The 17,593-nt window shown below is 45.2% G+C and overlaps 1 protein-coding gene across 1 annotated transcript in view; it reads right to left on the minus strand.

Moving 5' to 3' along the window:
- cfap54 (cilia and flagella associated protein 54) overlaps positions 1–17,593 on the minus strand; it is a 1,315,566-nt gene that overhangs the window by 42,566 nt on the left and 1,255,407 nt on the right. Inside the window, exon 64 of the mRNA XM_069909968.1 lies at positions 12,316–12,387. Coding sequence (XP_069766069.1) covers positions 12,316–12,387 — 72 coding nt within the window. The remainder of the gene's footprint in view (positions 1–12,315; positions 12,388–17,593) is intronic.

Genomic DNA, 17,593 nt, shown 5'->3' on the forward strand with positions numbered 1-17,593 from the left:
ATTCCCATATCTCAACAATGCCACCATCTGTGGCCACGACCAACGAGACCACGACGCGAACCTCGCTAATTTCTTACGTTTAGCCAAGTCCCTCAACTTGACGTAAAATAAGGACAAGTGTGTGTTCCACACAGATTGTCTGGCCCTTTTTGGTTGTGTTGTGGCACATGGTGTCATAGCCTCAGACCCTGACCGCATGCAACCCCTTATGGAGCTCTCAGTCCCAAACACCCTAAAAGCGCTGAAAAGGTGCCTAGGGCTGTTTTCCTATTCTGCACAATGGGCACCCAATTATGCCGATCAGGCCCACCCCTTGATTAAGTCCACAACTTTCCCATTATCGGCGGAAGCCCAAGCTGCATTCTACCAGATCCGAGGAGACATCGCAAAGGCCACGATGCATGCCATCCCATTTCGTGTGGAGAGCGATCCCTCCAATTTTGTACTGGCTGCCACTCTTAACCAGGCAGGCAGGCCAGTAGCATTTTTCTCCCGCACCCTGCACGGTCCTGGGGAACGTCATTACTCAGTCGAGAAGGAGGCCCAAGCGATCGTTGAGGCGGTGTGCCATTGGCATCATTACCTGGCCGGTAAACGTTTTACCTTGCCGACAGACCAGAGGGCCATGACCTTCATGTTTAATACTAAACAGCGAGGTAAAATCAAGAATGACAAGATTCTTAGGTGAAGGATCGAGCTCTCCACCTATAATTATGACATCTTGTTCCGACCAGGTAAATTCAACGATCCCCCAGACACCCTATCCCAAGGGACGTATGCCAGGACCCACCGTGACCGTCTCCAGACCTTCCACAACAGTTTGTGCCACCCCGGAGTCACAAGGTTATAACACTTTGTCAAGACTCGGAACTTTCTGAGAAGTATTCCGTTAAGGAAGTCCAGTCCACGACCAGACGCTGCCAGATCTGCACTGAATGTAAGCTGCAGTTCTACCGGCCTGAGAAGGCACACCTTATCAAGACCACATGTCCTTTTGAACAGCTCAATGTCGATTTTAAGGGCCCCCTACCCACTACAAATAGGAATGCCTACTTCCTGACTGTGGTGGATGAGTTATCCATGTTCCCCTTTGCTATTCCCTGCCCAGATATGACCTCGGCAATGGTCATCAAGGCACTGCGCAGTATCTTCACCCTGTTCAGGTAACCTGAGTACATTCACAGCAATTGGGGGACCTCGTTCATGAGTGAGGAACAGCAATAGTACTTTCTGGCCAGAGCCATAGCCACCAGCAGGACCACCAGCTATAACCCCAGGGGTAATGGCCAGGTGGAAAGGGAGAATGCCACCATCTGGAAGGCAGTGTTCCTGGCCCTTGTCCAAAAACATGCCGGTGTCCTGCTGGCAGGATGTTTTGCCCTAAGTGCTTCACGCCATCTGATCACTCCTGTGCTTCGCGACTAACACCACACTGCATGAACGTTTATTTGCTTTCCCTAGGAGATTGTCGAATGGTGCCTCCATTCCTCCTTGGTTGGCAACCCCAGGGCTGGACCTGTTATGGAAACACGCGAGGGGTCATAAGACAGATCCACTGGTGGAAGTGGTACACCTCATACATGCCAACCCGCAATATGCATTTGTGAAGTACCCCGATAGCCATGAGGACACTATGTCTATCCGAGACCTGGCGAGGGCCAGGGATCCCGAGACCGCCCTGTCTGCCACAGCCCATCCCACGGAGCAGACCACCCCACACAGGAGCGCAACAGTGGAGGCCAAGCCACCCGGCTCTACTCTCCAGGAGTCAGTCCTCCGGGAGGCATCAAATTCCCCTTCCTCCCAGGAGCCCTTAAGCATTACCCCGACCCAGAGTGCTTCCTCCCCGCCCTTCCCCAGGATGGCTTCCCCTCCCAAACAGCAGAGCTCGCAGAGCTCGGACACGCAAATTTTTTTTCTTTTCTCTCTCTTCCATCCCTCTCTTTGTGTAAAAGGGGGTGAGGGGTTCTGAATAAAATGAGGGGGTGAATACAATAGTATGGATTGTATATGCTAATTGGCTCAGGCTGGCCTGCCCCCCGATGACACTATTACCTTCCCTGGGACCCAGGCAATAAAGTTCGGGCCACCTTTCCCTTCCCTGCACTTCCCTAGTTTGGATCAGGGCCAGCTCAAGTCTTCTGTGCAATAAAGCCGAGAGATTCATTTTTCCATGATAGGGAATGGAGCCATTACTCCAGGTTTCTTTGATCACAACCGTGTTCCTAAATCCTCTTCAAATGTTCAAGGAGTTATAACACAGAAGGAACCATTTAGCCCTTTGAATTCATTGCCTGTGGATTATCACACTGGTTTTTCATCTAGCTTCTGGAAAATGTCCTGAACAGAAATATTCATCAATTAAAAGCAAAGAAATCTGAAGCCATTCTTCTGACAAATACCCAAGCTACTAACTTCACCCCTACTTACTCTCTGAAATTAAAACAGGCAGTTTGTAATCTTGGTGATTTGGAGCAGAAGGGGGAAGGGGAGGAGAACAGCTAACAGGTAAGAGGGAGCAGTAGATGGCTAGAGATGGGAGGGTAGGAAAGGAAGAAGCTGGGGAGCGATAGGGGAGAGGACAGAGATAGATCCCTGATAGGAGAAGAAAGTGAAGATGTGGAAGTCTGGAGAAAGGCCACAAGAAGGATACAGAAAGAGAAAGACAGGGGGAGGGGGGTTAGTGCAGATTGGAGACAACAGTATTTACGTCATCTGGTTGGATTGTGTGGTTCCTCCAATTTGCAGGTGGCCTTAACTTGGCAGGACATGAGGTAATGAACAGACACATCAGTGTGGAATTGAAGTAAGGGAAATGTGGATTTGAAGCCACTGGGAGGTTCTTGCTATTTCAGCAGACAGAACCAAAGTGCTCAACAAAACAATCTTCCAGTCTGCATTCAGTCTCCCCTCCTATCACCACCATTCAGGTGCTCAGACAGTCTGTAGGAGTCATTTACTGCATCCAGTGTTCCCATTGTGCACCAGGTTTATATGGGTCAGCCCAATGTCGTGGGCCAAAAGGTTTGCACTGCCCTGCAAGAACCCTAGAACTATAAAGTACAGCACAGAACAGGCCCTTCACCCCTTCTAGTCTGCGCTGAACCATTTTATTTGCCCAGTCCCACTGACCTGCACCCAGTCCACTGCCCTCCATACCTCTCCCAACCATGTACCTGTCCAAATTCTTCTTAAATGTTACATTTGAGTCCACATTCACCACTTCATTTGGTAGCTTGTTCCACATTCCCACCACTCTCTGTATGAAGAAGTTCCCCCTCGTGTTCCCCCTAAACATTTCCCTTTTCACCTGTCTTCTGGTTTGTAACCCTACCCTATCCACATTTACTCTGTATATCTGTTCATAATTTTATATATTATCAAATCTCCCCTCATTCTTCTACTCTCCAAGGAATCAAGTCTCAACCTATTTAATCTTTCCCTATAACTCAGTTCCTGAACTGCCAGCAACATCCTAGTAAATCTCTGCACTCTTCTAATTTTATTGAAAACACCCAATGCTGGAGAAACTCAGCAGGTCAAACAGTGTCCTTTATGTAGCAAAGGCAAAGATGCAGAACTGACTTTTTGGGCTTGAGCCATCATGTCAGAAGTAAAACACAGCCAAAACTGCACATAACACTCCAACTTTGGCCTCACGAATGTCTTATACAACTTTACCATAACATCCCAATTCCTGTACTCAATACTTTGATTCATGAAAGCCAAAATGTCAAAAGCTCTCTTTACCACCCTATCTACCTCTGACACCACTTTCAGGGAAGAATGTATCCATATTCCCAGATCCTTCTACCGCACCCCTCAGTGTCCTACCATTGACCATGTATGTCCTTTCTTGGTTTGTTCTTCCAAAATGCAACACCTGACACTTGTCTGCATTAAATGCCATCTGTCGATTTTCAGCCCATGTTTCCAGCTGGTCCAGATCCCTCTGAAATCCTTGAAACCCTTCCTCACTGTCAACAGTGCCTCCAATCATAGTGTCATCTGCAAACTTTCTGATCCAATTTACCATATTATCATCTAGAACAGTGGTTTTCAAATTCTTTTTCTTTCCATTCACATACCACTTTACGAATTCCTTATGCCATCGGTGCTCTGTGATTAGTAAGGGATTGCTTAAGGTGATTTGTGAGTGGAAAGAAAAAGTTTTAAAACCACTGTTTTAATCGTACCTAATTGACTCGTTATGTGCACGGTTTCAGAACTCTAAAAGAAATGAGCCAATGACAAATTTTCTCAAGTAAAATATTTCAGTAACAATTGGGTCTAGAGCAGTGATTCCCTTCCCACCTTAATAAATCCCTTACTAATCACAGAGCACCAATGGCATAGGGATTAAAGTGGTATGTGAGTGGAATAAAGCCACTGTTCTAGATTATTGATATAAATGACAAACACCAATGGTCCCAGCACTGATCCCTGAGGCACACCACTAGTCACAAGCCTCCAGTCTGAGAAGCATCATTCACCACCACTCTCTGGCTTTTCCCATAAAGCCATTGTTGAATACAGTTTACTACCTCATTATGAATATCGAGTGTCTGAACCCCCATGTGGGATCTTGTCAAAGGCCTTACTGAAGTCCATGTGGACAACTTCCACAGCCTTTGCTTCATCAACTTTTCTGGTAATCTCCCCAAAAAGTTCTATCAGATTGGTTAAACCTACCACGCATAAAACCATGTTGACTCTCCATAATCAGGCCTTGGCTATCCAAATGCTTGTATAGCCTATCTCTTAGAACACCTTCCAATAATTTGCCTACTACTGACGTCAGGCTCACCACCTAAATTTCTTAGGTTACTTTTGAAGTATTTTTTTAAATAACAGAACAACGTGAGCTCCAATCTTCCAGCACCTCACCTGTGGCTAAGGACATTTTAAATATTTCTGCCAGAGGCCCTGCAATTTTTACACTAGCTTTCCTCAAGGTCTGAGGAAATATCTTGTAGGGCCTGAGGATTTATGCACCCTTGCACCTCCTCCGCTAATCTGTATAAATTCCATGACTACTTTTTAAAAAATGTAGACAAACAGCACGGCCCACAAGTCCATGCCATCCCATTTACACCCAATTAACAATGGAAGGAAACTATAGTCCCTGGGGAAAACCCAAGCAGACATGGAGAGAAAGTACAAACTCATTACAGACAGCATGGGATTCGAAACCGGATCCCGATCACTGGTGCTGTAAAGGCGTCACTGCATGTTTTCCTAACTTCTCTTGACTATATGTCAGTTTCTTGAATAAATACTGATGAAAAAAATTTTTAGATCTTCCCCATTTCTTTTGGCTCCATAGCTAGCTGACCACTTTGATCATCAAGGGGGCCAATTTTGTCCCTAACTATACTTTTGTTCTTAATATACTTGTAGAAATCCTCAGAATTTTCCTTCACTTTGTCTGCCAAAGCAATTTGACGTCTTCTTTTAACCTTCCTGATTTCCTTCTTGAGGTTTATCTTAGATTTTTTTATCCTTCTCAAGTTCCTCAATTGCTCCATGTTGCCTATACCTGTTATACCCCTCTCTCTACTTCTAAACCAGATCCCCAATATCCTTCAAAAACCATGGTTTCCTGTGCGTTCTAACCTTGCCTTTGATCCTGACAGGAACATACAAACTCTGTGCTCTCAAAATCTCACCTTGCAGGACCTCGCACTTAACCTTGCCAGAAAATAATTTATCAAAATCCATACTTTCTAGATCCTTGCACATTTCCTCAAAATTGGCCTTTCTCCAATTTAGAATCTTAACCCAAGGCCCAGACCGATTCTTCTCCATCATTAACTTGAAACTAATGGCATTATGATCACTGGATCCAAAATGTCCCCCTATACACTTCTGTCCCCTGTCCTGTCTTGTTTCCTAAAAGGAAATCCAGTATTGCATTCTCTCTAGTTGGTACCTCTATATATTGATTTAGAAAACTTTCCTGAACACATTTGACAAACTGCAAGCCATTTCTGTGCAACCTATTAGTGGTAATTCTGCTGGGCCCACAGGAGAAAGGAAACTCAGGGTTGTATGTGATGTCCCATATGTACTCTGACAATAAATCTGAAATCTAAATCCAGCCCTTTTACGGTATGGGGATCCCAGTCAATATGTGGAAAATTAAAATATCCTACAATCGCAAACATATTTCCTGCAGCTGTCTGCTAACACTACAGATTTGCTCCACTAATTCACATTGACTAATGAGCAGTCTATAAAGCTATTCCTCAGCTCCATCCATATAGCCTCCGTAGTTGAATCCTCTGGTCTGTCCTGCCTGAGCACAGGCAATGCTACTCCTCCCCCTTTCATTCCCACCCCCGCTCTATCGTGCCTGAAGCAACAGATGCCCAGAACATGGAGCTGTCAGTTCTATCCCTCCTGCAATCAAGTTTCACTAATGGCCATAGCCATAATAATTCCACGGTCCAATCAACACTCTAAGCTCATATGTCTTTCCTACAAAACTTCTTTCATTGAAACATTTCACCACATACAACCCTTTGACCTCTGACATTACATGCATGTTTCACATCATCTTTTCCCTTCTCCACTCCTCTATCTGCTTTGACACTTTGGTTCTAGTTTAAACCCACCAGAGCAGCACCAGCAATCCTCCTCTCAAGGATATTAGCCGTTCCAACAGAACTGGTCCCATCTTCCTTGATCCAGAAACCTGAAGCCCACCTTCTTGCACCATGACTTTAGCCATGTGTTATGCTCCATTATTCTCCTATTTCTAACCTCACTGGCATGTAGCACAGGTAGTAATTCTGATATCACTACCCTGGAGGTCCTGTCCTTCAACCTAGCACCTAACTCCCTGAAGTCTCCTTGCAGGACCACATCAACCTTCTGACCCACGTCATTAATCCCTACACAGACCACAACATCTGGCCGCTCACCCTCCCTGCTGAGAATGCCGTGAACTCGATCTGAGATATCTTGGACCCTGGCACCAGGAGGCAACATATCACCTAGCAATCTCAAACCATTCTACAGAACCCCTAACTATCATTAAAGCTCATCTCTTCTCCTCCCTTCCCTTCTTAGCCACAGGACCAGACACCTTGTCAGAGACCTGATCCCCCTCAGCAGCAGCCACTTGGTATACTTGTTATTGAGGGGAATAGCCACAGGGTGCCCTGCACTGCCTCCCTGTCCCCTTTACCTTTCCTGACTGTCACCCACCTACCCTCCAAAGTCTCCCTGTAATGCCTGTTAATTCAACTCCAGCTCCGATTCCTTAAATCTCTTTCATTATAAGGAGCTGTAAATGAAGTTATCAGGGATACTGGTGGCTTCCCATAACTACCATCATTCTGCACGAGGAACATTCGCCTGTCCAAGCTGTCATTCCCACTGCTTATGTCAAGAGAAAAGTAATATATACATATATATATATTTTATCTGCCCTTACGTCAGACTATTACGAGTCAAAGTCCCTCGAATCAGAAAGCCCAATCTCTGATGGCCCGTCTCAGACTGCCCTTTCTCAGACCAACCTCCAACTCAGACCACCCCATCTCAGACCAACCCCGACTCAGACTAACCTCCGACTCAGACCGCCCCGACTCGGACCATCCCGACTCAGACAGTCCCGACTCAGACCGCCCCGACTCGGACCATCCCGACTCAGACAGTCCCGACTCAGACCGCCCCGACTCGGACCATCCCGACTCAGACAGTCCCGACTCAGACTAACCTCCGACTCAGACCGCTCCGACTCGGACCATCCTGACTCAGACAGTCCCGACTCAGACCGCCCCGACTCGGACCATCCCGACTCAGACAGTCCCGACTCAGACCACCCCGACTCAGACCGCCCTGACATACCGCCCCAACTCAGACCAACCCCTGACTCAGACCACCCCAAATCAGACCGCCCCGACTCAGACCGCCCCATCTCAGACCAACCCCCGACTCAGACCATCCTGACTCAGACCAACCCCCGACTCAGACCATCCTGACTCAGACCATCCCGACTCAGACCACCCCAACTCAGACTGTCCTGACTCAGACCCCCCGACTCAGACCGTCCTGACTCAGACCTCCTCAACAGACCTCTCCCATCTCAGACCAACCCCCAACTCAGACCATCCTGACTCAGACCAACCCCCTACTCAGACCACCCCGACTCAGACCAACCCTTGACTCAGACCATCCTGACTCAGGCCACCCCGACTCAGACCACCCCATCTCAGACCAATCCCCTACAGACCATCCTGACTCAGACCACCCCATCTCAGACCAACCCCTGACTCAGACCACCCAGACTCAGACCACCCAGACTCAGACCACCCAGACTCAGACCACCCTGACTCAAACCACCCCGACTCAGACAGTTCTGACTCAGACCACCCCAACTCAGACTGTCCCGACCAGACCCCCTGACTCAGACCATATGTTCTTTGTTTTAAGAAGGATTTGTTTATGATAAAGTATGCGCAAGTTATTAATGTAACCCTTCGTAAAGAGGCTGTGTGTGGCAAATGTCTTCTGGATGGAAATGGTTTTGTGGTGGTGGATATATCTGGGCAGGTTAAAGAAGGACAACAGATAAAATATATTTCTACTTCCAACCCCACCCCCCCGATTTTCAAGATTTTTCAATTAATTCTGAAATATGAAAACTAGAGGTAAAGAATTCATGCCAAATAATGGGATTGAAAAAATAAATACATTTTGTGTATTTCAAAGAGGAAAAGAATGGTGTCAGAGCAGTTGCTATGAAGACTCTGAAGGGTTCAACCACCAGTTGTAATGACATTGGCTCCATTCAGGTTTGAAATGTCACAAGATTACAAGACAAAGGAACAGAACCAGGCCACTAGGCCCATCGAGTCTGTTCCATAAACCTACACTAAGCTACTCTACACTATTTCCAATTTCCAACTTTTTCCCCATACTCCTTCATGCCCTCACTAATGAGATACTTGTCTATTTCTTGTTTAAATACTCCCAATGATCTGGCTTCCACTGCTGTATGCGGCAGCGGTTCCACAGATCCACGACCCTCTGGCTAAAGAAGTTCCTAATCTCTGTTTTATATGGATATCCTTTCATTTTCTTGTCCTCAATTCACCCACCAAGGGAAACATCTTACTTGCATCCACCCTATCTAAATCTTTCAAAATACAAAATGCCTCCATGAGATCTCCTCTTATTCTCTTATACTCCAATGAATACAACACAAGAGCTGTCAAACGCTCCTCGTACATTATCCTTTGCATTCTGGGAGTCATTCTAGTAAATCTCCTCTGCACCCTCTCCAACAACATCACATCCTTTCTAAGATAGAGGGCCCAAAACTGCACACAGTACTTCAAATGAGGTCTCACCAGTGCCCCATGGAGCCTCATGAACACCTCTTTACTCTTGTACACTATTCCTCTTGAAATGAATGCCAACATTCACTTTCTTCATTACCAATTTCACCTGGTCATTAACTTTTAGGTTTCCTTGCACAAGGACACCCAGGTCCTTTTGCACATCCAAGGTCTGAATTTTCATCCCATCCAAATAGTATTCTGTCTGTTTATTTCCACTGCCAAAATGTAAACTGTAAAATCCCATCTGCCAAAATTTTGCCCAGTTTCCTAATCTTTTGCAACTTTACAGTTTCTACACTTCCTATTCTGTCACCTATCTTGGTGTCATTCGCAAATTTGGCCACAAAACCATTTAAACCACAATCCAAATCATTAATATAAATTGTAAACATCAACGGCCCCAATACCGACCCCTGCGGAACACCAGTAGTTACAGGCAGGCATCCAGAACGGGAACCCTTAATTTCAACCCTTTGCTTCCTGCCTATCAGCCACTTTTCTATCCAGTTTAATAACTTCCCTGTCATTCCATGGGCCCTCATCTTATTTGACAGCCTAGTGTGCGGCATCTTATCGAAAGCCTTTTGAAAATCTAAATAGATAACATCCACGGCCTCTCCTTTGTCTGTCCTACTTGAGATTTCTTCAAAAAACTCTAATAAGTTGGTCAGGCAAGAGCTACCCTTTAAAAAACCATGCTGACTTGTTCTGTTAAAGGAGTCGACCATGTTTGTAAATAAAATCCAGGAACCATTGAGGTCTGGGACCAGGATGGCAGCGGAAACAAGGGACCAGAAAGGGAAAGAACAACCCTCTATTGATAAGCGAAACAGAGGAGATGACCCTACAGGGAAGGTGAACATGGAAGCAGACCAGCAAGAGGCTTAGAAGCTGAAGGACGCTACAGGACAGTGACCACAATGGCCGACCAGTGTGGGGATCTGCAGCTGAGGAATTCACATAGGAGGTGGGCGACTTGCAGTCAAGGCACGCATGGGCTGCAGGCTGCTGGATATGGGCTCATGGGGACCAGGTACCTGCGCGGGCTGCAAGCTGCTGGACATGGGCTCATGGGGACCAGGTACCTACATGGGCTACAGGGAGGTGGTCACAGCCTCATGGGGTCCAGGACCTACACGGGCTGCAGGCTACTGGACACAGGGTCATGGGGACCAGGTACCTACACAGGCTGCAGGGTGGTGGTCACAGGCTCATGGGGACCAGGACCTACACGGGCAGCAGGCTGCTGGACACAGGCTCATGGGGAACAGGTACCTACACAGGCTGCAGGGTGGTGGTCACAGGCTCATGGGGACCAGGACCTACACGGGCAGCAGGCTGCTGGACACAGGCTCATGGGGAACAGGACCTACACGGGCAGCAGGCTGGTGGACACAGGCTCATGGGGACCAGGACCTACACGGGCTGCAGGCTGCTGGACACAGGCTCATGGGGACCAGGTACCTACACAGGCTGCAGGGTGGTAGACACTGGCTCATGTGAACAGGTACCTACACGGGCTGCAGGGTGCTGGACACTGGCTCATGGGGACCAGGACCTACATGGGCTGCAGGCTGCTGGACACAGGCTCATGGGGACCAGGTACCTACACAGGCTGTAGGGTGGTAGACACTGGCTCATGCAGACCAGGTACCTACACGGGCTGCAGGGTGCTGGACACTGGCTCATGGGGACCAGATACCTGCATGGGTTGCAGGCTGCTGGACACAGGGTCATCTGGACCAGGTACCTACTTGGGGTGCAGGGTGGTGGACACTGGCTCATGGGGACCTGGTATCACAGCTAGGATTCAAGAGGTGGCTGAGGACTTGCAAAGGACCTCGAGCGCTGAAGGCTTCCTGATCATATTGGAGGTTTGGATCTGGTGTTTGAGTTGTCTATAAATCATATAGGCAACTCTGAGACTGCAGAGAGCCCTGCAGGTGAATCCACAGACACTCAGCGACACTGAAAGACTCGTTTTTGCTTCTCTTTCTCTCTTAGTAGCCCCTTTCTCACTGCCCACCCTTCTAGGAAATGGGATGTTAAGGGAAGTCCTGTCTCCAGTAGTGACAATGCGAGAGCAGGTTGTGCTTTCACAGCATCCAAAGACAATTGGTGAGTTAACTCGGCCGGGCTCTGACCCTCGGTCCCTCTACATATCAGAGCATGGTTACATCATTTCCCACCATGTAATTTGACCCATGATATTGGCGGGTTAATTCAGATGTAATCGGTGGTGAGAAAGGGGCTAATGTTTGGGGTGCCAGGCAATACTAATGGTGACTTTTTGTCTGCCTTACGGCAGGGAGAAGGAAATTTTGCATAATATTACATGACAATAAAGGTATCTTGCATCTTGAAAGCTGAATTTTATAATTGTGAACCTGAATTCTATTACTCATCCCTCTAAGTCTGAGGATTGGTCAGATGGTGCCATTGGAGAACGAACTGCATTCCGGTACTTTTAACTCTGTTTTAGGGGAATGAAAACATTTTAAAGTTGATCAGGGTACTTATCAGTAGAGTACTGGTATTTTTTACGATCTTCCCAAGATCGTATTATATGGCGAGCTCTCCACTGGCCACCGTGACAGAGGTGCACCAAAGAAAAGGTACAAGGACTGCCTAAAGAAATCTCTTGGTGCCTGCCACATTGACCACCGCCAGTGGGCTGATAACGCCTCAAACCGTGCATCTTGGCGCCTCACAGTTTGGCGGGCAGCAGCCTCCTTTGAAGAAGACCGCAGAGCCCACCTCACTGACAAAAGGCAAAGGAGGAAAAACCCAACACCCAACCCCAACCAACCAATTTTCCCTTGCAACCGCTGCAATCGTGTCTGCCTGTCCCGCATCGGACTGGTCAGCCACAAACGAGCCTGCAGCTGATGTGGACTTTTTACCCCCTCCATAAATCTTCGTCCGCGAAGCCAAGCCAAAGAAGAAGACTGGTATTTTTTACCTGCATACATCTGAAGTTCTGTAAAAGCAGTTTGGCAATCAGGAGGTTTCACATTTTCATCTTCTTTGCAGACTAAAAAGAAGTAAATATACCAAATTATTTCTCAAATTGTAAACTATGTTGTCGAAAGAGTAAAATATTGACTATTGAACAGATAATTGGGAGGATTAGCTGGATATTGGGGTTGGTGGATGCTGGGCAAATAATTGAGGTGGGATTTGTGCAGATAATTTATGGAACTTGGGTAAATAATTGGGAAGCAATCCAGCACATGACTGGGAAGGTCAGATGGAGATGATAGGGATATTTATGCTTATGGTGGGGTGTTGCATCAATTATTGATGGGTCAGCCAGGTTATGAAGTGGTGGTTGGTTGAGCAGTTGATCTGGAGGTGCCTAGAGGACTGAATGGAGGGTGTTTATTCACACAGCAGTGAGAACGCTGAACGACCAAAGGAACTGCTCATTTATCTATTTATTTTTATAGATATAATACTTATCCTGCATATGTTTCACTTGTCTGTGTGTTATGTCTGGATGTGTGTCTGCATATTTTTGCACCGAGGACCAGAGAACACAGTTTCGCTGGGACGCATTTGTACAATCAGGTGACAAGAAACTTGAATTGACTTTGTTATGGAGTCCAGAGGACCCCAAAAACCAGCAACAATAGATATGCACCGCGACACAAAGGGGTACTTAAACACAAGTAGTTTTTAATTATATTTGACCAAGAAAACAGAATTAAACATTAACTTATTACTATCAAATTACTTAACCTATTTAGCCTACTCAATCCCACCTCTACTACTAAGCGCAGGTGTGTGTAATGTGTATATAGGCTTTGGAAAGTTCTTTGGATCACAGTCCAATCTCACTGGTTGCAGGCAATTCTCGTACTGTGCATAGAAGTTAGCATTAACAAAGTTCACCAGTCTTTGGTGCTTAACAGGCAAATGGTTACCACTCAGGAGGGTTCTTGTTGGTCTTCAGAGAGATATTCCTTTTTCTCCAGGACATCCACACCCAATTCTTTTCCAGTCAGTCTTGCTGACGAAACTTGCCCCCTTCAGGGTTCTCCAGATGATCCTCCTTCTTTCAGGTCACCTTTCAGACAGCCAGTCTTCTCCTTTGACCAGGTAGTCTTCCAAAAGTTTGCCAGCTTTGCCCTTCTGGAACTGATTTCTGTCTCCTCTCTCTCTGTTTCATTGCCTCCCTCTCTGAGAGCAAAACTGTTCCGTCTCTGCCTGCAAAAATCACACATTCTCCCAGGCAAGCTGTATGCTGCAACTTTGTTGCTCTTTTTGCAAAAAGCACTCTGCAAAAGTCCTGCAAATATTCTGTTTTAAAATGTGTGTTCCTCCCAAACCACCTCTAGATACTCTGTCACAACCTCGACATTGGAGTTGGACAGGTAATAGTGAGTGCTCTTCAGCACATCTCAGGAGAACATGCATATTGTGGGGATTGGTTGGATGAGAAATGAGTGCAGATCAAGCAGACGGCCATAAAACCAGAATGCAGATGAGGGAATATCAGCTGCTGATAAATCTTCAGAAATGGAATTGAACATAAAGTATCTCCCTATGCAGATGATTCATTGCTTTTCATTTCAAATCCGGAGGTTTCTATACCAAATATATAAACTATCTATGTTCAATTTGGACAATTTTTGGAATATAAAATAACTCTATCCAAGTGTGAATTTAAAAGGATCTCTTTCTATGTATTGTAAATTTCTGTTTAAAAGACCAATTTCAATATTTGGGAATCACTATCATGAAGAGTTATAATAAACTTATGAAAGAAAATGTTGTAGTATTACTCGATCAGATTAAAATATTATTATTGGGGTGGTCACCACTTTTGAATACAATGATTGGATGTATTAATTCGATTAAAGTGAACATTCTACCTACATTTTTGTACCTTTTTCAAGCTTTACCAATTTTTATACCAAAATCCTTCTTTAATTTATTAGATTCGGTCAGTTTTTCATTTAGATTTCCATCTTAAGTAAAGCCCATCTTCAGAAAACTATTAGGAATGGGAGACTGTTACTTCCAAATTTTTGATTTTATTACTGGGTGATTAATATATGTAGTTTACTTTTAGTATTAAAATTTGATAAATGAGTAAGTCGCTCTTTTTGGACAGAAATGGAACTGAACTTTTCTAAGAAATCGTCTATGTTGGAAATTTTAGATTCCGCTAACCCTTTTCATTTTCTAAATGGACACATAATCCAATAATGAGAATTAGATTGAGAATGTGGGCTCAATGTAGGAACTTTTTTGGTTATGATCATTTTTCTCTGGCTAGTTCTATTACAGGTTACCATCTATTCCCACCTTCAATATTACATGAAGGCTTTAAGGAAGGGTACAGATTCGATATTAAACATTTTAAAGATTTATTTATTTGAAATAACTTTGCTTCTTTTGAGCAATTGTCAGTTAAGTTTAAGATCTCTAATAGACATTTTTTTACCTATTTGCAAGTTTGGAATTATGTTCAGTCTAAATCAGTGGTTCTCAACCATTTTCTTTCCACTCACAGACCACTTTAAGTAATCCCTATGCCATCGGTGCTTTGTGATTTGTAAGGGATTGCTTCAGGTGGCCTGTGAGTGGAAAGAAAACATTTGTAAACCACTGTTTTAATCGTACCTAATTGACTCATTATATGCAGTTTCATAACTCCAAAAGAAATGGGCCAATAATAATTTTTCTCAACGAAGATATTTCAGTTGGGTCCAGAGCAATGGTTCTCAACTCTCCCTTCCCAGTCACAGCCCACCTTAAGCAATCCCTTACTAATCACAGAGCACCAATGGCTAGGGATTATTTAAGGTGGAATGTGAGTGGAAAGAAAAAGGTTGAGAACCACCGGTCTAAATTAAACACTTTTTCTCAAATCACACACTCAAATATTCTCGATATACTTTTTGATTTATAATTTGTTCACAGTGGATTAATATCACGTATTTATATTGATTTATTGGATTTAAGACTAGCCCCAACAGCTGGGATTAAAAATGATTGGGAGTGTGATCTGAATATATTGGTATTCCACTCTTAGTTCGATCAATGAATCTTCATTTTGTGCATTATTATAATTCAAGGTGGTACACAGAAAACACATCTAAACTCAAATGATCCTGTTTCTATGTGGATGTTGATCCATTTTGTGGAAAGCGTAACATTTTTGAAGCTTCACTGATTCATATGTTCTGGGAATGTCCCAATTAGGAAGATATTGGGAGAATATTTTTCAACAATTTTTAAGATTAAATTAAATGCATGCCCATAAATTGCTCTGTTTTTGTTTTGCACTTGAACCAGATAAACTTTTATCTCAGGAGAAAGTTTTAGCATTTAGCACGTTGATAGCCAGACGAGCAGTTTTACTGAAATGGAAAGATGAACTCCCAATGACTCATGCTCAGTGGCTGCATGATGTAATGTTATATCAAAGTTTAGAGAAAATTAGATATAATATTAAAGATAAAAAGTTTCAGTTTGAAAGGTTTGGGTCCCATTTATGGAATACTATCACAATTGGCAGTTTTAGATGATTTGGGTGCCTTCATGCTGATCTTCTGGAGGTCGCGACTTGATCCATCTTTGAATTTTTCCTGTTGTTTGATTACGTAACCTCGATAAGAAGGACGGGTTATATTAGTATTAGTTTCAGGATTTTTTTCCTTTTTGATAAGTGGATTTACAGGGTTTAATTAAGATGATCCTAGATTATATCTTTTTGAGGTTACATGATGCAGGGAGAGAAGGAGGAGGCAGAACCCGAGAGCTCCCGGGCTTTTTAACCAAAATATCAAAAACACCAGGAAAGGGCTTTGGAAAGTATTTACAATACAGAATGACCAAAAAGGAAGGCTGCTGAGTAAGAATACAAAAGAACTTTCCCAAAGCAAGAGACGAAGCAAGGTATGCCTCGTGGTGGGAAAAATGGCGGGGCCCGAAGTGGAAGCTGCAACTTCAAACATGAAACTTACCAGATGGGAAGAGCAGGACTCCGATGGAAATGGCCGGCAAGTATCTGAACAAAAATCCCCTGAAGCCTTTGGGGATGGGAAAGGATCGAGTCCCCCCCTTTCTCAACGGGACCGTTGAAATGGGTGCGCTCGTGGGGAGTGCGAGGCCCGTGAAGAGGCGTGAGGCAGCAGCGCTGAACTCCGCAGACATCGGAGTGGCCTGAAAGAAAGGGAACTGGCAGGAAATCGGCATCGGTGCCGACAACAGGGGTGAGTTTAATACTTACCTCTGCCCCAATAGTGGGTCCAAGATTGAGTCCTGCAGAGCAGCGGGCGTCAGTATCAGTGTCAGTTCCGACAACGGGGATGACTCCAATACTCTCCTCTGCCCCAGCAGTGGGTCCAGGATCGAGTTCCAGGGAGCTGCGGGAGTTCTGGCAGGAAATGGCATTGAAACTAGCAGACCAGCTGGCAGGTGCAGAGCTGCTCTAGAAGAGATCTCTAATACCGGCGGCTGCAACAGCGGGGGGTCCATAAATCTACAAGAGCAAGACTCCAGCGATGAAGACAGGTCCTGTGGAGCGGAGAGACCCAGAAAGAGAACTCTGCTAAAGAAAAGCCAGCAGGGGGGCTCCGAGCCCTTCCTGCATTATTGACAAGATGGGGCAAATGGAAAGCAGACCCTTTAGAGCTGTGGATGAAAGAGCCAAAGACATGGGGTGGTGGGGGGTGGGGGGGGGGAAGCTAGACAGGGTCCAGAGCACCTTATCTGGGCTAATGAGTAGGGTGGCTGAGGTGGAGAAAAGGGTAAGCCAAAATGAGGATACTATACATAGTATAAATAATAAGGTAGAAATATTATTAAAGGAAAGGGAAAATGCTTGGAAAAAATTGGATGCCAATAAAAATTTTAGCAGAAGAAATAACATTAAGATAGTGGGGTTAAAAGAAGGGGTGGAAGGACAGAATCCGTCACATTTCTTCCAAACTTGGATTCCTAAGGTGCTGCGTAGGGAAGTGCTGGATTGAGGTGGAAAGGGCGTATAGATCTCTTTTACCCAGACCTGGTCCCAGACAAAGGCCACGATCTGTCCTGGTGAGACTGCTCCATTACCAGGACGGAGAAAAAATACTGGGGGTGGCAGCGATGAATGTGAAAAGAAGAGGGTCCCCCCTAAAGGTAGAAAGCAACAAAGATTTTTTCTACCCGGACATTAGTGCGACCCTCCTGAAAGCAAGAAAAGCATTAGAATCAGCTAAAAGGTTAGTTAAACAAAAAGGTTA

This window comes from Narcine bancroftii, chromosome 13 (genome assembly GCF_036971445.1).
Source record: "Narcine bancroftii isolate sNarBan1 chromosome 13, sNarBan1.hap1, whole genome shotgun sequence".
NCBI classification, from domain to species: domain Eukaryota; kingdom Metazoa; phylum Chordata; class Chondrichthyes; order Torpediniformes; family Narcinidae; genus Narcine; species Narcine bancroftii.